A 22,253-nucleotide genomic window follows, 5' to 3' on the forward strand; every position below is an offset into this window, starting at 1 on the left:
TTCCTTTAAGTCGTAGCAAATGGCATGTGCAATAAAATGCCTGAACAGACATTTTTTTTTTTTTATTTACTACAAACTATTTGATCAATACAGGTACTGAGGGCACTGAAAAGATTTCTTACAAAGTGCTTAATCCTGTCAGTGAGGACTTATTCCATTAGATTACAGTAAAAAAATGGTTCCATAAACATATGTATGTATGTATGTACAGTGCACTACTGGCATTTGGCCCTATTAACAGAACTGACACACAGTTACTATTTAACTTGAAGTGCGACATCACTGGTTTCCTTTCTACTTGTAACTTTATCTTATTAGTGTTCTGTTGTTCCAGGATTAACATGACTTGCTTAGTGTTAGTGTCTCTATTTGTTTTAAAGTGCTTCTTTAAAGTGCACAAATACACATGCTATCTCCTCTCCAGGAGTTTTTGTATTATTTTTCATTTGCAGCCAGTTAATTCTGGCCACCTTGTGCCCAACCACTTAGCTGGTTCTTGAGGGCTTGAAAGCTTTTCTTTGACTGTCCAAGCACAGCCCCAGTCCCACCCCCACTACCACAGCCCCGCCCCTCAGAATGACCTGAAGGAGCGCCGTCCATCTCCCGCATCTCCCTGTCCATCTTGGCTATCCGGAGTCTGCAAAAACCAAAGAAGATAATCGGATAACCAAGTTATTAGCATGAAGCACTTCTTAATAAGGCAATTATTTTCCTGTACATATGATAATGTAATCAGTTCTATGATAATGAGTGTTAAGATTCAAGTGGCAGGTCCTAGGACACAAGTCTGGCTTTGCGAGACTACTTACAGCGTGACAATGTCTGCATTGGCGTTATCTATGGCTATACTGATTGGGTCTTTCTCTTCAATGTCTTTTGCATTGTAGTCTGCTCCTCTCTTAAGAAACAGACACACCAACCTATGACAAGAAAGAGACACACCCACACACACATTAAGTCACAGAAATGTGTTCGTAAGAATGTGTACGACAGTGTGTGTATCTAAGATTGTGTTACCCTGTATGTCCTAGTACAGTAGCATGGTGTAGTGGCCCCCTTCCATCTGAGTCCACCAGGTTAACACTAGCCCCATTCTGCAGAAGGAACTCACAGGCTGCCAATGAATTCTGCAGACAGAGATAGCCCGTAAATATGTACTGTGACACACAACATGTACAAACACTCTCTCACACACACACACTCACAGCCATAGCAGCCTGTATTAGTGGAGTTCTGCTGTCTTCAGTCACATTAACCCAGTTGACATCAGCACCGTGAGCCAGAGCATCTGCCATGAGAGGGAAGTGTCGCATCGCTGCGGATCGATACAACAAAGCGCCAGGATGAAGACCACTTAGATCATTCTCTTCATCATTTTCTGTACAGAAAAATAAAGAGAGAGCAAGTTAAAGGGGAAATTCCATGTACTAATGTGCATGTTACAGGACTCTAAGTGTTAGACCTTGCAGTTAAGCATTGAGGTATGTCATTAAGTGGTGTGTAACCTTTGTGAGGGCTGGAATTGTTCTTCATTATGTCACTTGGGGTAAGGCCTGAAGGGGAAACATCAAACAGCCCAATGATTAGATCAGCAGCAACTGGAAGCGACACTAACATTTATGGCTTCAGTTTACTAGTGTACTATTCTTTTCAAGCATCTTTGGAGAAATACACCTTATAAATACTGTTTCTTTGTTTTTAGAAGCATGACTGCTTTCATGGGTGTGTCTTTGTAAATGATGAATAAAGTGAGATTTTTTGGGAGTATGTGTCTGTGTACCCTTGAGTCGTGGTAGAGTGGCTCGGGTGGGTTTGGGTTTGAGGGCGGGGCGTGTGCCTTGTTTGCCCTGCGTGGTTGGTTGGTTACGTCGGGCACTGGAGCGACGCAGGAGAGGACCTCGACCCGTCTCTGGGAGCTTGTGGATGAATTTCTTCTCTACGTATTTTGAGCGAATCCATGACTCCTTATCTTGCCTGAGACAAGATCAATTTGATTATATTTAGATTATCAGTTTAATTACAAACAAACCAAAAAATGCAAAATATTTCTAGATTTCTATTCATAAAAAATCTGTATGAAAATAAAGTCTTTATCCTAGCATCTTTATCCTAATCCTGCATGTGAGGTCTGAAATGAACAATTGACAAGCAACAAATCTAAGCCAAAACTTTTCTTTGTTGAGTTAGTTTTCACCAGTTGGTCAGCAACTTTTTACAAATAGGTATATCTGAATGCCAGAGATCTCCAAATGGGGGTAGAATCTCCAGAAGAGGGTGGGGTTACTCCCAAAGGGGGCTTGGTCAACTCCAAAAGGAGGCGACACCTCCACACATGGTTAGGGTTAGGTTGGGGAATGGTTACGGGCTCTCTATACTTTTGCTAGCAGTTTGGAGCTCCCGCCCCTTTTTTTTTGGAGCTCTGACTGCAGCAATATCCTTCTCACTTTTGAAGGAACTGCAACATTACCTGGTTAAAGACAAGTCGAATTGTAAAAATGGTAGTCTGACCCTCACTGTTGAACACACTGGGAATACTACTCGCATTAAGACAGGGGTTTTATGGGGGCCATGAGGGGATGCTAGTGGGTCAGTGGAAAATAAAAAATTAATTACCATATTTAACATTATTAATGCTTTCTCAAGACTGGTTGGATAAAATGTTGTTCTATTGACACCTACTGAAATAGAAACAAATCTGCATGTTTCATGGTGAGTAAGAAATATTTATGATAGGCACATTTTGGCAGGTGTAGCATGAAGTTCATTATGGACTGTGTGTCATATCTGAACAGTAGGGAACAGATAAAATGTGATGAATGATGATCATCACAAACTAAGGCACCGCTATGTTCCATTAGGCCTATTGATTCTATTAGACACAGAAAACAAAAATGTCATATATTTGAGCTTAAATATGCATGTTCACATACACATGCTAAGTAAAGCTTTGGTAGCAAACAATGCAAATCTATTTGGCAACAGAAATCTACAGAGCACCTACCTTGGATTAGACGGATGTGGCTTCTTGATGGTGATCTCATCAATGCGCGCCTCATAAATCTTGTTAATAGCTGTATTTCCCAACTCACACATTAGCTGAGGAAAGAGAATGAATATGTGACGCAATGAAGCAATGAAAAAGGGAGGAGACTGTGAAAAATTACTTATTAAAACAAACCCTTAAACTCTTTTTGAGTTTTAAACGCATTTTTAGGCTACCACCTGCAATTGTTCCACACTAAAATTTAAAAGCTCACTATTCACACATACTGTGGACTAATTGCAAAAATTGGATATGTTTTTAATCTTGTGAAGAACAAAGTAATTTTTGTATCTTTTTTTTCTTTCCAACTTGTAATGTAATCCATGTAATTCTGGTTCTGTTTGCTCTATAAAACCGCAAAAAGTCTTATTCTTAGATGGCAGCACGTACTAGGAAAAATATTTTTCTTCCATCACAATACACAGATCTGAAATGTAGGTGGTGCTCTTCTGCATATCACCCCTCACAGATGTGCTCGTCCATAGACATTCAGTCTATTTTTCAGTTCATGCCCCACCCCCCTGTTTTATGGAATATCTCGTCCTCTGAGTGGACTAGAAACTCAATGCTGGACTGCATTTTTTGTTCAGGACATGACATCTATTATATAGCATTTGATTATTCACCCAAGCAAAATGGCTCATTTTGTAGAAAACAGCCTAAGAGCAGATATAAAGTTTGTGGCTACTTGGGGCTTACAGCAGCATTAATTTGTGCATAAATGAGATATTTGTATTTGATGTCTTACAGAAATCATTTCACTCTGTGGTTATTTTGGAAATCTTTCAAACTATGGTATTAGGGCAACCAAATAAATTGTATAGTCGTAATGAGAGCTTTCATTTGATATACGACTTGTCTATTTACATATATTGTCTAAAACTTTATATTCATACTAATATTTCTAACATATTACCTCTAGGTGGCACTTATTTGCAACACCTTATTTTGTTATTTTATGTAACATAAATGCAAAAGTGATGGTGTTCTATGACAATATCAGGTTCAAAGCATTCAAATGATAACACATATGCCTAACTTATGTGCCCCCCCCCCCACCCAATAAGGGGTTGATTTCATACAGAAAGCTATGAGTGTGATGTGTGTGTATTCTTACTCTGACAAGCTCCGGCTCCCAGGAGTCCAGCGTAAGGGATCGTACCTTTGAGAAGTGGACACCTAAACTCCTACAAACACAAAACCACAAAAAATTCAGATGCTTGTTTATGCAATAAAATCAATTGTACAGGATTCGAAGACCGTGTGTAATGTTACCTGTGTATACCAGAACAGGTTATGCACAGTGTGATGCCCAGATTAATGGAGGCCCAGTCCGGTCCAGGCTCCCCGCAGTCACAGCACTGCCCATTACCTGGGATGGCCTGCACCTCCTCCAGGGCATCCCGATGAAAAGATTCTGATTCCACTCCACTTCCACTCAAACTTCCCGCAGAAACTGAACTACAGCGATCTCTCTAATAAACACAATCACATTTATGTACTCATAAATATCTATAGCATCTAATTCAGTTTGACTTAACAAGAAGATAGCTAAATCTAACAAAACATCTCTATGGGGACATCTGGGGAAGGTCAAATTCATATATAAATAAAGTAAATCATGATTTTTATGTGTGGGGTTTGTGTTTGGTTTAGTCTATAGTCATTGATTATTATTAGCTTTAAATAATATTAGTCTATATATGACCGGTATGTCGTCTTTAGACAGCTAATGTGTGTGTCTTACAGAACCAAGTGTGTCATCTCTTCTCTCTTGGAACGCAGAGGCGATGCTGTTTTGGACAGCGCTGAACCAGCCTTGCTGCTGTCGCTCTGAATCAGCCTGTAACAGACAGCTCCTATACAAAAACATACACATATGCTGTCATTTAGAGTATAAGCAGGTTATGTACAGACTTGCCCAAATGCATAATTACATATTTACAGGACCTTTGTCCTTCAACTAATCCTTCAGCAATATAATATTGCACACTCAGAAATATGCACACTGCACTTCAAACTGCAGTTTCGACAGTCGAATGCAAACACACACACACACTGACTCACTTAGACGGAGAGACGACCTCAAAGCAGAACCGTCTCTCTTGTTCAGCATACGGCTTCACTGTGCATAAACGCAGGTCCTCCACAACAACTGTGAGCTGCTCCTATTAGATAGAGAGTGTTTAAGTAAGACAACTGTGGTCTGCGTCTGTTGCTATGGCTACATAGAAAGGGAACAAAAAATGCTAATTCTTCCATTTTTAAAATCTCCAAATTCTCGCGAAATCTCCAATTTCCATTATCACTGCTCTGGTATGTGTGTAACTGTAACTGTAGTCTACATATGAATGAAATATGTATTTTCATCATTGATACTGGTTAATGCTGCATGTTGCAGATGTTTGACAATTGAATACTTACGTTATGTTTCTTTTGGTAAACCAACTGGTTTTTCTGAATGGAGAACCAGCGCCTGCAGCATGAGCACACACATAGACACACATTATGGCTGGGTTAGGTATTAATAATGCAAGTAGACATGTGATTGTAATTCACCTCAGAAATCATAGCCTCTGAAATCACACAAAAAAAAAAACTAAAACGGACAAACACAAAGAAAGAAAAGAAACAGTGCAAATACATCTTTTGCAACATATTGTGTTAAAACTGTAAAAAAAATAAAAAATAAATAAAAACATAATTTTATAAAATGTGAAATTTAAAACGACTTTTAAAGGAGATATCTGGACATTTACCAATAATGAGTGAAGTAAATGCATGCCAATTGACCAAATGACAGACAAGTAGAAATGTCATTAACTATCCCTACACTAATTATTGTTTTTTTTAAGGCATCGATTTATTAACATTATCCAACATTTAAATTAGCAGCCTAATTTGTGTGCTTTTCAATTCACTGTCAGTTCACATTCAGCTTAATGTATGTCTGGGAGCGAAAGCATGTCAGTCAGTTCTGGTAGGTAATAGTAGCCAATCATTTTGATGACAGGCTTTGTGTCTGTCTTTGAATAACAGCAACACTTCAGATGTTGCAGTATATGATGATATTCTCGGAGCAAATGATGTATTCACATGGCTTGTTGAGGCAAAGTCACATGCCTTCTTGATGTGCATTTATATTACTATATATACATTCTAAATGGAAACACATTAGGTATATGTGTTTCCATCATAGTTTATACATGTCTTCTTATCTAATAAAAATGTATCCACCTCAAACGAACAGAGCATTATTTTGTCATTTTATTCACATCTTGGTGTTTCAATCCAGCATTTTTTATGCAATATACCATAATTCTCAATAAAACACGGGGATGGAAACTCAGCTACTGTTGGAGTTTATCTGACAACTTCCCCAGCATTTGCTTAATCTATAGCTACATTGTTTTGAGTGTTTTTTTTAGCACATACTGTACATGCACATACTGTACATATGGTGTTCTAGATAGATTTAAAGGTAAATTTAAATTTAAAGCCATAGTAATCCTGTGCGTAATGACAAAAGCTATGTTTCCATCCAAGTTGCGAATGTAATTTATCTGAAAAACCATAATAAATCACACAAACAGTGTGCGAATACAGCCCAGCGTCACTTCCGGAGAAATTGTAGCCACTGTGGTTCTTTTATTAATAAAATACATGTGGTTTAAAGCACGCAGATAAAACACTCTAAAGAACTTTGCCTCATGTCTGGAAGCAACAGCGCATCACACAATTCTCGGAGCACTACGTGTGTGTGCGCGTTCCTCCATCCTTATGACTTTACCTTGGATCTATAGGATATTTTTCAAAAGTGTTATTAAACCTGCTCTTCAGCACAGTTCAAGTTTGCATTCAACTTATTTTCTCTGCAAAATCTATGCCTAGATTTTCAAGACACCGCTATTTCAGGATGACCGGAGCAACTTTTCATCTGCGATGATTAGTCCAGTTATGAACGAGTTATTCAGTCACATGACTATTTTGGTCCGCATCCTGTATTCCTAATAAATTCAATAGGAGTTTATTATTATCAGTGTTTCCATTCAGCAGCTTCTATTCAATATCCCAAAATGTGCATCAAAATGCATGGATCGAAACCCACCTAATGAAACATAAAATCATTAAAGGGGACCTATTATGCAAAATTCACTTTTACATGGTGTTTGTATATAAATGTGAGACGGCAGTGTGTGTAAACAACCACCCTACAATGTTAAAAGTCCACCCACTCCTTTTTCTTATATTTCTATTAATCAAAAACTGTGTGTCAACATGAATGGTTTTAATTTCTACTCTAAAGAGACGTCACGTAAGAGCAGGCCTCGCCCACGACTGGTGACAGACTCCACCCTATCATCATAGATCCTCCCCCGAGTGATCTACACACAGTCCGCCATTTTAGTATCGCACTTTATATTTTGTGAATGTTTGCAAATCGCTTTTCCAAATGTGCTTGTTAGCTGATTCCATGGCTAATGCAGCTAAAATTACCATTGTCTCATGGATGATTTTACCATGGATGACTGTATTCACGGAGACCAGATATACACATTTATATATTCATACATTTATGGCTGAACTCCGGTATTTATGCTGTCAGTCATATTGGTTCTGATTTGCTGTTGCTGTAGTATCTGAAGCACCAGCTGTAAAGGCACAGCCCTCTTCCAGAAAGGGGCGGGGAGCAGCAGCTCATTTGCATTTAAAGAGACACACACACACACACACAAAATCAGCATGTTTTTGATTCCACCCAAATAGAGGTATAACATGGTTTAATAAATGATCTGTGGGCTATTTTGCGCTGAAACTTCAGACACATTCTGGGTACACTTCAGACTTATATTCCATCTTGTAAAAAGGGGCATAATAGGTCTCCTTTAAAGGAATATTCTGGGTTCAATACAAGTGAAGCTCAATCGATAGCATTTGTGGCAAAATATTGATTACCACAACAATTAATTTTGACTCAATAGAAGTGAATGGGAGCCAATTTTGAAATTTCAAATACTCACTTTTTCAAAAGTAAAGCTACGAGGCATCAACAATATGCTTTTTGATGATTTTAGCATGATAATATAATTTATTAATCTTTTCTGTGTTAAATTTATATCCAATTTTACAACTTCTTTGCCTATGATGATGTAATGTCAACAAACCCTAAAACCCTTATATGACTGTAAAAATGACAATTTAAATGACTTTACAGCTCAAATAATACATGAGTTTTTACAGAAGAACCCATGTAAATGATTTTATATAATTATAAGCTTCACATTTCTGCCTTTAAACCCTCCACAAATTGGCCCCCATTCACTTCCATTGTAAGTGCCTCACAGTGCCTTTTGTTTTTTTTTTAAGAAAAGGGGAGGATGTCAAAATGAATTTTTGTGGTAATCAACATTATGCCACAAATGCTGTTGATTGAGCTTAACTTGTATTGAACCCAGAATATTCCTTTAAGAAAAAGAGAATAACAACAACAAAAATACCCTGAAATGTTTGACCTTAAACAAAGCCGCCGGATAATTTAACCATTTCTGTGGTCAAACTCATTAATTGCCCTTCTGAAAGAAATAAAAGGCAGATGATATGAGCAGAGTCCATTACCTGCTCCACGTTTTGAAAGCATTGCTGGCCCTCTTGTACAGGTAGCCTTCCATTACGATGCCATTGGGTGCATCTGGGCTGAAGTCCATAATAGAGTCATCATAGGACACATCCTAAAGACACCCATACAAATAAGTTCCCTATGCATGTATAGTTCCTTAAAATACATGTATAGTGACAGTGTCTTTGTATTGACTGTATAGTCCGTTTGTGAGTTTGTGTACAGATATATCGTGTGTGTGTGTTTCTACCTTTTTCTTGACAGCAGCGTGTCTCTGCTCCATGTCCCTTTTCTCTCTTGCAGAATTGAGGACCAGTTGAGTGTACTGGACAAAGAGAGTAAAAAGAGGGTCAGACAGAATACTCAGTCACATTTATGCATTCAGTCCTTTATTTATGTCTGAATCAAAGCTACATCGAATCCTGATGGAAACTCTTTGAGAGTGAGGTTTGGACCATGTCCAGCTATCCGTTGCAACATGCATTCAACTAGATCCTAAAATGGAAATGTACATCATAAAATTAAAAACTCATGCCCAATGGCTCAGCCTAAATCTCTACTTCTGTATGTACAGTAGTTATTATGAGACTATTTTCTAGTCAGAATCTCTGACAATACATGCACTATAATTGCAGGCTCTTCGTGGTGTGGCAGATTTCTGGACCACAGTCAGTAAAGTGTCAACGGGTATGTCACGCAAGACTTAACCGAATGAGAGAGGATGCAAGATATGCTTGTACATGCTCAACGTCCTGTCCTGTATCGAGAAGAGGTCAAAAAGATCACCTCCATCTCCACCTACACTTGTTATCTTCCACTCACTTTCCTGTTCTCTCCCCCTCTCTTTCCAGTCCCTCTTGTCACTTTATCAAGAGTGTTTTCATTTGTCTTTATTTGTAAAAAACTTGGTCCCTATTCCAGCTTCCTTCTATCTTAAGGTGTAAGTCTATACCCTAAAAACACCCCCATCTTCTTTATTCATATACTGTATATTATTCTAAGGAACTCTATTCTATGAATTGGGTCCACACATCGCTCTTGACATTTGCCAAGCTAAGTTTCTCACCACTTCCTGTGCTTTCAGGAAGTTATGAGCAGATTTTGTGGTTTTTGCAGGCCAGTTGAAGGTAAGTTTCCTGTCTAAATTTGAGCTTCAGTAATATTAAGCAATTTCTTAAAAAAAAGACAATAGCTGCGTTTCAAAGTATAAATATACATGTAAGAACTATTAAACTGACAGCCATGCACATTAAGGTTAAGAGAAAAAATAGTTGAACTATATAAAGTGCATAGATGTGTACCAACTAATCTGAGACAACTTTAGTAAAAGCCCTTGAACTTGCAAAACAACAGTTTAAACTTAGCGGATCTTACAATACAGTTTTAAGTCCACAAACTGAAGCAGTATTTGTTTTTACTCTTAAAAAGTGTTGGGATTTTTCAGGCATTTATACTGTTCAGCTAGCACAGAGGTATGTGCCAACACACACTAACCAGTGTGTGTTACATACTGTTTCCTGTTGTTGCTCTCTCTGGCAGACAACTTCCTGTCTTGATGGGCCTTCATGTGATCTCTTAATGTTGAATCATATTTCTGTCATTAGAAATAACACTTCCACTTTTTGAAAAACATTTTACCTCATAATATAAATTTGATACGTTTCCCCTTTCAAGCAACTCTTAAGCTTATTTGTCATTCATCCTTCTTGGTACTTCACACTTTTACTTTCCTTCCTTCCTCTCTTTTCTGTCTGTGCACAAACAGCGCACACAGGGACGGATTAACCAAAGGGCCAAACGGGCCGCTGCACAGGGGCCTCTAAACCCAAGAGTCCTCGAGCTCTAAATCAAATATTTATTTATTTATTTTAAGTCATCTATTATATATCCACGTAAATGTCAGCCTTATGTGAAATACCATTTGTTCGGGAGAATGCGTGCTGGATGACAGCAGTGCGAGCACAGGCACTCGCGTGCACTAAAACACCAGCGTCTCACTGGTGCAGCGTGATTATTTGAAGGACTACCGAGAACACCGTCTGATTTACAAAAACACTTCCAAACGCATAGATAAGGTGCAGTTTACCCTGACTGTGTACAAAGCTGATGGTTTAAATTCATACTGTATAAGAGACAGAATTTGTGTAACAGTATAGATGACTTTAAAATGTCTTGCATGCATTTCATTTTTAATGATAAAGCAAAAGATGTCTTATTTCCCTAAATAGGTGCACAGTAACTGTTTATAATATTTGGTTAATCGTAAGAGTTCAAGAATGGTTATTCTGTTATTTGTCGGGAGTCAGGACTCAGGAATAAAGAACACTAATAAACCTCTTCAGGATGATTTGATTTTTAAATGATTCAGCATGTAATTTGTGTAATTATTGTCTGCACACCAAAGCAAAAGGGGAAAAAACATTGGCTCACCATTTATCAAGTGCTGAAACTATGCCAGGGGAAAAACTGGAATCATGTGTAACAGTCACATTAAGTCCTCATTGCAACGTGAACTTTAACCGAATGTCAATTTGTGACATCAAAACTGAAAAAGCTTGATACAGGACAACAAATTTTGAAACAGAACACAGGTGTCTCAAAGTTTTTTGTTAAGTTAACAATGTCTAAATAAATGCAATAGTCGTGCATGGTACACTGCAAAAAGTGAGCTGTGTGGTGCAACGATCAAAGACATCCATCCAGTGCATGTTTACATAGCCTAAAATAACACTTGAAAAACAGCACAGATGCATGTCTGAACAGCCCGATGGATGGATGGATGGATGGATGGATGGATGGATGGATGGATGGATGGATGGATGGATCATTTTAAAATCAAAGCATCCCGAAGAGGTTTATAAGTCCTGACTCCTGACAAATAACCATTCATGAACTCTTGCGGTTTACCAAATATTAAAAAAAAGTTACCGTGCACAAATTTAGGGTAATAAGGCATCTTTCGGTTTATCAATAAAAATAATTAAAGATGGATGGATCACCTCATCACTCAGTTGCTTGCGGTAGTTTTCCAGTTCTGCGAGTGACTGGTAACCCTGCCGGAAGAACAGAGCCTGGGCCTCCATAAGAGAAAGCATCTGGCACGCCACGCCACATACATACATACACAAAGAGGACAAACAAAAGTGACTGTGAGCTAACATTCAATCCTAATCACTATCATAGAATGCCACATTATGACACCTGCCCTAATCATCCTTAAATCACAGAATTGCACATTTTGAAACATACCGCCATTAGAATTTCAGTCTTCTTCTTGTACTCAATGACATTAATCTAGATTAGGGAGCGAGAGAGAAACAGAAATAAGTAACAAGCAGACAGTGAAATCTATAGGCACTAACATCAGGTAAAGCTACTTGAGGTAGTTCTAGGTTTATCTTGATATACAAAGAAACATGCCTTCTTTAATCCAGCCCAAACATTTGTGCATGTTTTTTTTCATGCGTCCATGTATACAATTGTGTGTGCGTAGAAGTACGAATCTGTATGCTTACAAACGTATGTTTATACCTGCAGTACGTAGTCCAGTGCCCCTGATCTGTAGGCTCTTCTTGCATTTAGCAGGTTATTGCTGGCCTCTTCCACCTCGTGCTGTTTCCCTCGAGGTGCCTGAGCATTTCTGCTGAGGGCCGCATCCAGGTTCTCACTGCTGCGCTCAAACTCCTTACGTACATCCTTAAAACGCTTCACATCACTGAGAGGGAGAAAGAGAATGAAAAGAAATAATTTCCTACCAATACTTTTATGAATTCTATGACATTAAAGTAAAGCAGGTCTATAAAAGATTAAATGTTAGCTAACTGCAGCAAAACCAGCACAAGCAAAAGTTATATCAGTTACAAATGCCAATAACAACATACAAGTAAGGCTGGAACTGACTAAAAAGGAATAGCTCTCGGATAAATCTATCCACGCTGGTTTTGCACATGGTTCCCTAAAGGAATTAACATGCCCACAAATTCTGTACTGAACTCAATTTACAATTTTGTGAATAAAGAGCAATCTATAATGAGCCTAATTTCCATAGAAAGTTGGCTTGTTTGCACAGAAATGAATGACAATGACCTCATTTGAATAGCCAGGACTCAGCACTATTTTAGCGCCAATTGTGCCTGCTTAAACTATATTTTGTGTGGTTAGTATACGCATCATGTATGGGTGGGACATGCCCCCAACACGTTTTAAAATAGCTTTTCACCAGGTGCATCTCTAAAACAGAGGAAGCATCTACAGTTCTGGAGCAGGAGAATCCATTTCATTTGTTTCCATTTCTTATTTTTATTTTATTTTATACACTTTTCTCCCTAAATTGGTATGCCCAATTCCCAATGCACTCTAGGTCCTCGTGGTGGTGTAGTAACTTGTTGAGCGCGTTACAGCAGAGACCTAGTGAGTGCGGAGGCTCACGCTACTCTCTTTGGCATCCACGCACAACTCACCACGTGCCCCACCGAGAGCGAGAACCACATTATTAGTTAAGGCTATACTTTTCAAACCAGAAACCCTACATCAACACTGTCCAGAAGTGCTGCCAACTTTTCTGGGCTCAGTCTCATTTGAGATGGAAAGTAGAACAGTGGAATCGTGTTTTGTGGTCCGACGTGTCCACATTTTGAATAGTTGTTGTTCAACGGGTCAACGAGACGGAAAAGGACCATCCAAGCTGTTATTACCGTCAGATCCAAAAGCCAGTGTCTGTCATGGTATAGTTGTGTGCCAGTGCTAATGGCATGGGTAACTTGCATATCTGTGAGGGCATATTTTTAGACATGTGACCTTGTAATCAGGAAGTATCCATCATTTCTATCTGGCTGTGAAGAGGAAAAGCACATACATTTACATTTATGCATTTGCCAGACGATTTTATGCAAAGCGACTTACAGTGCACTTATTACAGGGACATTTCCCCAGGAGTAACCTGGAGTTAATTGTGTTCTTACTCAAGAACACAATGGTGGTGGCTGTGGGGATTGAACCAGCGACCTTCTGATTACCAGTTATGTGCTTTAGCCCACTACGCCACCACCACATGGGAAGAGAGTTATGTGTGCTTTTATAGGGAAGTGTTTTTATTTATTTATATATATATATATATATATATATATATATATATATTTATTTATTTAGGTACAAAATGACATATGCATAATGGTGTATATCCAGTATATAAATATCCATGATTTATTAGCCCTGAAGCACTAAGCTAGGTGCTTTTTTCCAAAATTGACAAAATGGGGCAAAATGAACCTAACAGTCTGGGGAACCCCTGGTTTTTACTAAAACAATTTTTTTTCTAATAACTAACTCTTCTTTTTATGATGTTTGCAATTATAATAGGATCTAAAAGTGTGATTTGTTTTATTTTTCTTGCAAAGGTTTTAGGTATTTACTGTAGGCTATGCTCTGATCTAAATTATTCCATAATTTACATGCAATAACATTTATTAGTGTTAGCGTTAAAGTAAGGTAGGAGATTATAGATTAGAAATTATAGAAACAAAATAATTTTAGGAATTTATTCAGTGTATCACTGGAAAGGTTTTTTTCTTTTAATAGTCTGTCATGAAGATGAAGTAACTCTGTTGGTCAACTTACTTCCAGATGGCTCATCTTACCCCTAACCTGGGGCAAGTTCACCCAATGGATCACTCTTTAAAAAAAGGTCATATGTTTTTGGCTTTCTGTCACAGGCTCATTTTTATAATATCAAGTGATAGCAGAGACCTTGAAATAAAAGGTAGGTCTACTCATTTTACCCCGGTTTAATTGTTCCTAGTATAAGAGACAACAAATGTAAAAACTGGCTCATCTTAACCCACTCACCCCTACAAATTTTGGAGCAACATATACCGCCATCCAGACGGCATCTTTTCTAAGGAGGTCTCTGCATTTTCCAGCAGGACAACGCCAAACCACATACTGACCGGATTACAAGTGCATGACTGTATAAGCAGAGAGTGTGGGTGCTAGATAGGCTTGCCTGCAGTCCTGACCTGTCTCCAATTGAGAATGTGTGCTGCATTAAGGCGACGTCCACTAGCTGACTTTTCCAAATGATTTTCAGGTGTTTGCATCATTAACATAATCACTAGCCAGGCAGAGGAAGACAGAGCACGCATTAGCATCTCTCAGAGATGTTCATCACTTGTCAGGACTCCCAGCTGAGTTAATGGCTTCAAAGACTTGTTTGAAGTGACCAATGAACTTCTTATTTTACAGAAGAGAGGACAAGACATCAAGCTGATGTCAATAGTTCATCGCACTCAGATTCTGTCGCCAAGCTTATATACAGTATATTGTAGTGTACATTTATATAACATTATGTATAAAAATGCATACTTCACAAGTCTGTACTTTTGTTTTATTTTAGTTCATGGTGTTTTAATATACTTTTGAATAGTTGACTTTCTACCAAATGACACACGTTTGTTGCCTAGCTCTTTGCACAATGTGACAATAATTGTGTGAAAGAAAAGGATGCAATTTCTATTTGCTATGCGTTCTCAATAGGATATGTCTTTAACAAACAACCAAACATAGCAGATGCTGCCGACTCTTGGAGTAATATTGAAAACTACCTGTGTTTTCAAAAGCTTTATGTTGATTGGCTGTGAAAATGGGCATGACAGTGAAGCATTGAGAAAAGTCAATGGCAGTCGTTAAGTGTGACACCTTCCCTCCATTTTTAATCGGCCAGTGTTTCAGGCTCACTGACTAGGAGGGCAACATCAGCAAAAACAGTCACTAAGTGTGACACCCCCCACCCAAATAGAGTTGTTCCGAGTCTGCTAGTGTGGAGCCAACTTTATGAAGTGCAAAATACGGAAATGAAGGTCCTGTACATCTGCACAGCTAAATGCCTACATGATGGATGAATGGGGGAAAATACTGCTAGCTAAGCTAAACAAACTTGTGTCTTCAGTGCCCAAACACATACAAGGTGTTATTATAAGAAATGGTGATGTTACACAGTGGTAAACATTCTATTGTCCCTTTTTAGACTGAAAGACTCAACTTTTTTGGAGTGTGTTGCAATCATCCCATATAAAATGAGTGTATATTTGAAAAATAAATACATGTACAAGATAAAACATCAAATAATGTGTTGTTAATCAATATAGCACAGGGTGAATCGAATTTACAAATCACTCCTTTTTGTATTTATTAGCATTTTTCAAACTGTCCCGGAATTGGGGTTGTACATCCAATAATGTACAGATGTAATTGTAAATAAAAATTAAACGTTTTATTAGGGCAGAATACAATCTTGAACCCCTTAAACTAGGAGGTGACAATGACCAACATTGGTAGATTTATTGATGTTATCAAATTAATTATGTGAGATATGAAGTATTTATTTAAGAGCTTCTACTCATCAAGAATCACTAGCCGACAAGAATAAAATCTGAGACTAAATGAGTGACATCACAAGGTTTTTGCACAGATATCCATGCAAAAGTGGCACAAATGTTTCGTGATTTTACCCCTATTCCTATTAGAAGTTCCAAGAAGTTGTAATCAAGAGACACTTTCATGCTCTAGATGAAACCTAAATTCATGCATATAAAGGGGTTGAGGAAGAAAACAACTTACTCTTTCACAAAACTCTGTAGTTTCAACTTCACAGACTTCTGTGTGGTATCAATCACCTCCTGTTGGGAGAGACAGAATTCATGGAGGAGTGGGAGAGTGGCCAAAATTAAAGTGGATACAGGAACAATCTCCAGACAGATTGCTGGCATATTGGTTGCTAATAGTAAGAGTAACATTAAAAAGGAAGAATTCGACTTACCTCTTGAGCACAGAGGATGTCAGACAGTTTGTTAGAAAACTTTTCTAAACACTCCTAAAAAAAAAGGGTGCACCTCCATTAATATTTCTATTTAAGGCAAAATTCTCATTCCATTTCCATACACTTTAATGGTTTATAATTTATTCATAAATTTATAATTTGTCCAATAAAGTATACTCCTTAAACATTTCATTAGCTCATTGCATTTCAGCTTTTCTGCTAGTGGCTTCAGTTGATTTAGATGAATCTGTACAACATTGTGTTTTAAATGTTACCTTGCATTTCTTCAAAGCCAAAACATTACCATGTCTTTATAATGTCTAGGTGCATCTATTTGCAATTAAACTGATTTCTACATAAAATAGTAACACAGAAGGTTTCCATCCTATTTTAAGCCTCATGAGAGGTATACAATGTGAGAAAGTCATAGCAGGTGTCCCAGATCTATGTATTCAGTTAATTTGTTGGTTGTATTTAAAGCTTTTTAAGTGTTTAAGCTTAAAGGGATAGTTCACCCAAAAATACAAATTCACTCATCATTAACTCAGCCTCATGCCATCCAAGATATATATAACTTTCTTCTGCAGAACACAAAGATTTTTAGAAGAATATTTCAGCTCTGTAGGTCCATACAATACAAGTGAATCAGTGCCAGCATTTTGATGCTCCAAAATACACATAAAGGCAGCATAAAAGTAATCCATATGACTCCAGTGGTAAAATGCATGTGTTCAGACACAATATGATGGGTGTGGTAGAGAAACAGACCAATATTTAAGTCAATTTTCACCATAAATTCTCCATCCTGACCAGTAGGGGGCGATATGCACAAAGAATGCGAATCACCAAAAACAAAAGGAGGAGGACTTAAATATTGATGTGATTGATATTGATCTCACCCAGACCCATCATATCATTTCATTTCAGAAGACATGGATTTAACCACTGGAGTCATATGGATTACATTTATGCTTTGTGTAGAATCTTTAAATTCAATTTTGGCACCCATTCGCTTTTATTGTGAGGACCTACTTAGCTGAAATATTCTTTTAAAAATAATTTGTGTTCAGCAGAAGAAAGAAAGTCATACACATCTCTGATGTCATGAGGGTGAGAAAATAATGAGATAATTTGAATTTTTTGGTGAACTATCCCTTAAGGAAAATGTAGAACATTTTACAAACAATTTGAACAAATTAGCTTAAAAAAATAATATACAGGTCTAATAATATAAAAGTCCATACAGGTCTGAAAATGTACAATCATGGTGTATCAGTTCCTTTTTGTTTTGATACTGATATGGTTGATCACATGCTCACATACAGTCTCAGGTATCAGTTAGCCCATGTGGCTAACCCTTAAGGGGGGTTTCTGTGATTACAGTAGTAAGAAATGTTCATTTGAAATCAGTTACAGGACTGTTTAGTCACTCACCCCCATAGTTTTGTCCTCAGAACAGTGGTGTCCCAGCTCTTTGAGGCCTATGACAAAACTTTTACTGTTCTGGCAATAGACACGACCTGCATCCAGCATAGTGTGGCACTGTTTCACCAACTACGCAAACACACAGATGTCAAATAACAAATAGCGTTATTCCAACACACTTAAACCATATATATTTGCAAGTAAAACAACCAGTACATTTGTCAAGAAGATGACCAGGAGTTCTCTGTGGTTTTAAGCTAGTCAGGTATAATTATGGGGAATTGTCTAGGATTGCGGTTGATAGCTTTTCAATTGGTAATTCCTCTTTACACTTCCTCTCCAATCGCGCTATAACACTGTATCTCTTCACAAATCTCAGAGTGGGGAACACAAGGCAGGAGAGAGGAACAGTAACAAAAACCTTGTCTCAAATTGCGGAATTGAACATTTGAAGGTCAACACAATAAAAACCCACAGCATTGGTATTTGGGGACGTCATTTAGGTGTGAGTCTTAATATGAGGGTCCAATATGTTTTGAAATCCACTCTTAGTCTCTCACCTTCTCAAGCCTGGTCTCCAATTCATTAACATTTACCTCCACCTTCTCAATTTCTGCCCTGTTGAAACAACAGATACAAACATACACATACATATCAAAAGAATGTTGTCCCATTCATTATAACTACACCTTTTTAAAAGCAATACATTTCATTTGCACAAAAGATCCATTCATTGTAGCCCCAAGTTTTCCAGTAAACTAAGAGATCTGAACCCTCTTTTCCATGTGATTTCATGCCAAGGTTATGTAATATTAATAAAAATAATAATAAGAACAACAACATTTGATTGGGTGAGGCATCAGAAGCATGTGACTGTATGCAATGCATGCACTTCAATGTCGTCGCTATCCAAAGAAAAACATGCATCTCCTCCACATTTGGCAATTTTGACATTTTACCATGGATGGAATGTGCCGAGTGACCTCTTCCTTCTGTTTGAATTGTGCATCGAAATGACCAATGAAAAGATGTTTAATCAGGCTGTCTGATTAACAAGTACCTTGTAAGATTGTTTGAGAAAAGTTTTTACCATGCTCTTGAAAAATTTGTTTTTTGAAGATATTTTTTTTTTTTATCAGACAGTGACGATATTCAAAATGTGTTTCAGTGAGTCAGTAAACATCCTCCCTTATCTATTTTGTCAAAGCACACAGAATAACAGTATGGTTCTTTGTGGTTTCCCACTTTCTTCACACATAGAATGCTTCTAAAACTTGCATCTTTTAACTTCCTAAACTCATCTTCTCCAACTAAGAGAGAAGGAATAATTGAGAAAAGATAAAATAAGGGGCTTATCTTTTCAGAAAACTTGGACACTATTGTTTAATACCCTGCAGTGTACTAACACAGTGCTCCTTCTAAATGGTATTGAGTGCTCACATTGATTTGTACACATCATGAGTGTATTTATTTGTTAGTGCAAGAGTATGTGCGTGTTTGAGAAAAACTTTTCATTTTCGGAGCAATCCACCCCTGAAACACACTTCCTGTCTCCCGTTTATCATTTCAGTATCTCTCGCCTCACTTCCTGCTCCCCCACCACCTCTACCCAACTGTTACTTAGCAACCGGAGGCAGCCGAAGTCTGAAGTAAACTAGGCCTCAACTGTGTTTATGTCATCTTATTCATGGGAACTCTTTCTTTTTAGTTGCTATGTGTATATGAATGCCAAGAAATCAGGACTAGACGAGTATCACATGTTCTGTGTGTTTAGATCTGTTTATAGCCGATGAAAAGTGATATTGTATGTTTATGCAAGTACATTTCTGAGTAGTGATGACCTAATTCTTGAACTCACTACACCCTCTGAGTCTGCTCTTTTTGCAGCCACTAAAACATGGCACTCAAACTTTCCTGTCCACAAAATCTACAGCCAAACTAGGGAAAGGAGGGGAGAGAGAAAGGCGAAAGGAGGGGATAGAGAAAAGGCGAAAGAAAGAACATTTCGAAATAGCACACGTACATCTCCAAGATGCCAATTTTAAATAGGTTTCATCTGGAAAGCATCACAATCATATTAACATCCGCTAAACATCTTAAAAGATCAGATTTACAAACAATTCTAAATCATGTACGTCACTCTCAAAGACAACCTACAAAATATGTCTTCCAGATGTAAACACACACATCAAACATCTGGGCAATGTACGTGTGTGTGATCAGGGTCTATTGCTGGCGTGATAACCCAAATAGCACATGTATAGCGCCCATATGTCTATTTGATGTGTGCATTTACATCTGGAAGACGTATATGGTAGGTTGTTCACTCATCTGCAATATGTCTTTTAAGATGCATGTCAACAAGACATTCAGCAGCCATCTTTGAGACATTTACGATGTAGAATGTTTGTAAATCTGATCTTTTGAAGCTGTTTAGATGTTCATTAGATAGTGATGCTTTTCAGATGAAAAGATCTAAAACAAACATCTCGAAGAAGTACATATGTTATCTGGAGAACTACCCTCAAAATGTAACTCATGGATCTCACTTGTGGTTGTGCATCCGTGCATTATGAAAATATGTACCTCTAAATATCACATTTACAAATTAAGTTTAAGGAATGCACAGGAATCGACATGCTGTTTCCAAATGATCCGGTAACCTGAAATCGACATCTTGCTGCCGAATTACTAAACCTGCAATCGCATGAAACGTTCCTATGCATGATTTAACACGCCCCTGATGAGATCACTGTTGAGATGTTGCCCCTCCCACTGTGCTGAGAGCCACTCAATCACCCTCAAGATCCCATTCATTCTTTTGCATAAACTTAAGCAGATTATTTCCAGTGCCGTTAGAAACGCGCTTCATTAGCCGTATGTCACGCTGATCCATGACCATTTTCTTTCGATGCACGGAAACCATTGACCTGATCTTAGAACAGCTCGGGAAGAAACCTGTTACGTCAGTCCCTTGTATATTAACTCCGCACATGACTGTCAAGTTTGTTTCCAATGTGCTGAAAATGCACAAGTGCATGTTTGCTGTATAGCTGACATTTTTTGTCATCATTTGGTGTGGTCAAATAGACACACTCTGGTAGTTTTGAAGCGCAAAGTGTTTTAAAATATGAGCATTTACGCACATTAAGATGAGTGTTAACTTACCTGAATCGTGGGGAGTCTTTCAGACATTCTTCGAAGTCCAGTTTGATAGTCATTTTGGTTGAAATTAGAAATAAAGACACAATTTATCCCAACAGTTCATTTAATACATTATTATATCATGCGGTGTGTCCAAACAGAGAGAAGGCGCGCTTCCTTTACGCTTTATCCGTCCAACGCTGCGAGACCAGTGGTATGAATAACATCAGGAATGAATTAGAAATGATGAATTAAACCAGTCGTATCCATTGGATGGTTTCGGTATAAATATTAGTCAGAGGGTGTTGCCTTGTGAAAGCAAATAGCATCTTTATAAACTACATTCGAATTCGTCTTTTTCGGAATGTTCACCGAGCGTTCTGAACAACAACTTGTGCAAATAAAAATAAGAACTGTATGCAATAAAATTAAATTAAATTCTATAAAAGTGAATCAAGTTGACCATACATGCAATTGTGCCCTCAAACTCGTCCAAAATGTCAAGAGCGCGCTAACACTATGCGTTCCGTCACGTGCGTTTCTTTCAATCCATTAAGTCCATAGATTCATAGGTTTATATATTGATTTGTATCTCAACACATCAAACACCACGTCCTTGCTCTTTTTTGCCTTCTTGCTTTTGGCCCGTTTGGGCCACCCCCCTACGCTCACTTTATTTCCGGGTTTGTTAACGTCCCATGTTGCTGCTCTCATGTTTGTGGTGAGAAACTACAAGGCGACTTAACACGAAATATTATCTTGGGTCTGCTCAAATCACAGGCACTGTGAACTTTACTTCTATATTTAATTAAACGCTGTACTGCACTAATGTCAGTCATTTGTTGTCCATCAACTTCTCTGAAACGTTTATGAATAATAATAATAATAAAATAAAACAATGACGAAAAATATTTATTTTTTTCGAGAAAGTTCTGTATAGGTTCCTCACACAAAAACTAATCCTAAAAATAACCATTAGAGAACGTTCTGTGTTGGCTCTTATTATGATGTCAAACAACTTCTATGAACATTCGATGTTGGTCACAATAAAATAAAAACCTACAGGGAACGTTCCTAGAACGTTAGAAGCCGGTTCCCAAAGAAACAACCATAAGAGAACCCAGTTCTAACGTTAGGGGAACGTTTTGTGTTTGCTGAGCAGTTACCATGAATCTTTTTCAGGGTGTGTTCTCTACACAATCTCTGACATT

The 22,253-nt window shown here is 37.9% G+C and overlaps 1 protein-coding gene across 1 annotated transcript in view; it reads right to left on the reverse strand.

Moving 5' to 3' along the window:
• acap1 (ArfGAP with coiled-coil, ankyrin repeat and PH domains 1) overlaps positions 1-21,716 on the reverse strand; it is a 30,089-nt gene extending 8,373 nt beyond the window's left edge. Inside the window, exons 1-22 of the mRNA XM_052126774.1 lie at positions 21,067-21,716; positions 18,459-18,516; positions 17,908-18,027; positions 16,474-16,527; positions 16,275-16,333; positions 12,192-12,375; positions 11,910-11,954; positions 11,660-11,755; positions 8,911-8,985; positions 8,660-8,772; positions 5,468-5,519; positions 5,111-5,211; positions 4,791-4,902; positions 4,319-4,518; positions 4,161-4,230; positions 3,002-3,096; positions 1,781-1,974; positions 1,506-1,553; positions 1,206-1,378; positions 1,018-1,127; positions 810-920; positions 582-637 (exon numbers count right to left, since the gene is read on the reverse strand). Coding sequence (XP_051982734.1) covers positions 582-637; positions 810-920; positions 1,018-1,127; positions 1,206-1,378; positions 1,506-1,553; positions 1,781-1,974; positions 3,002-3,096; positions 4,161-4,230; positions 4,319-4,518; positions 4,791-4,902; positions 5,111-5,211; positions 5,468-5,519; positions 8,660-8,772; positions 8,911-8,985; positions 11,660-11,755; positions 11,910-11,954; positions 12,192-12,375; positions 16,275-16,333; positions 16,474-16,527; positions 17,908-18,027; positions 18,459-18,516; positions 21,067-21,119 — 2,179 coding nt within the window. The 5' untranslated portion in view covers positions 21,120-21,716. The remainder of the gene's footprint in view (positions 1-581; positions 638-809; positions 921-1,017; positions 1,128-1,205; positions 1,379-1,505; positions 1,554-1,780; positions 1,975-3,001; positions 3,097-4,160; positions 4,231-4,318; positions 4,519-4,790; positions 4,903-5,110; positions 5,212-5,467; positions 5,520-8,659; positions 8,773-8,910; positions 8,986-11,659; positions 11,756-11,909; positions 11,955-12,191; positions 12,376-16,274; positions 16,334-16,473; positions 16,528-17,907; positions 18,028-18,458; positions 18,517-21,066) is intronic.
• Between the last annotated feature and the right edge of the window lie 537 nt (positions 21,717-22,253).

This window comes from Xyrauchen texanus, chromosome 1 (assembly GCF_025860055.1).
Source record: "Xyrauchen texanus isolate HMW12.3.18 chromosome 1, RBS_HiC_50CHRs, whole genome shotgun sequence".
Lineage (NCBI taxonomy): Eukaryota > Metazoa > Chordata > Actinopteri > Cypriniformes > Catostomidae > Xyrauchen > Xyrauchen texanus.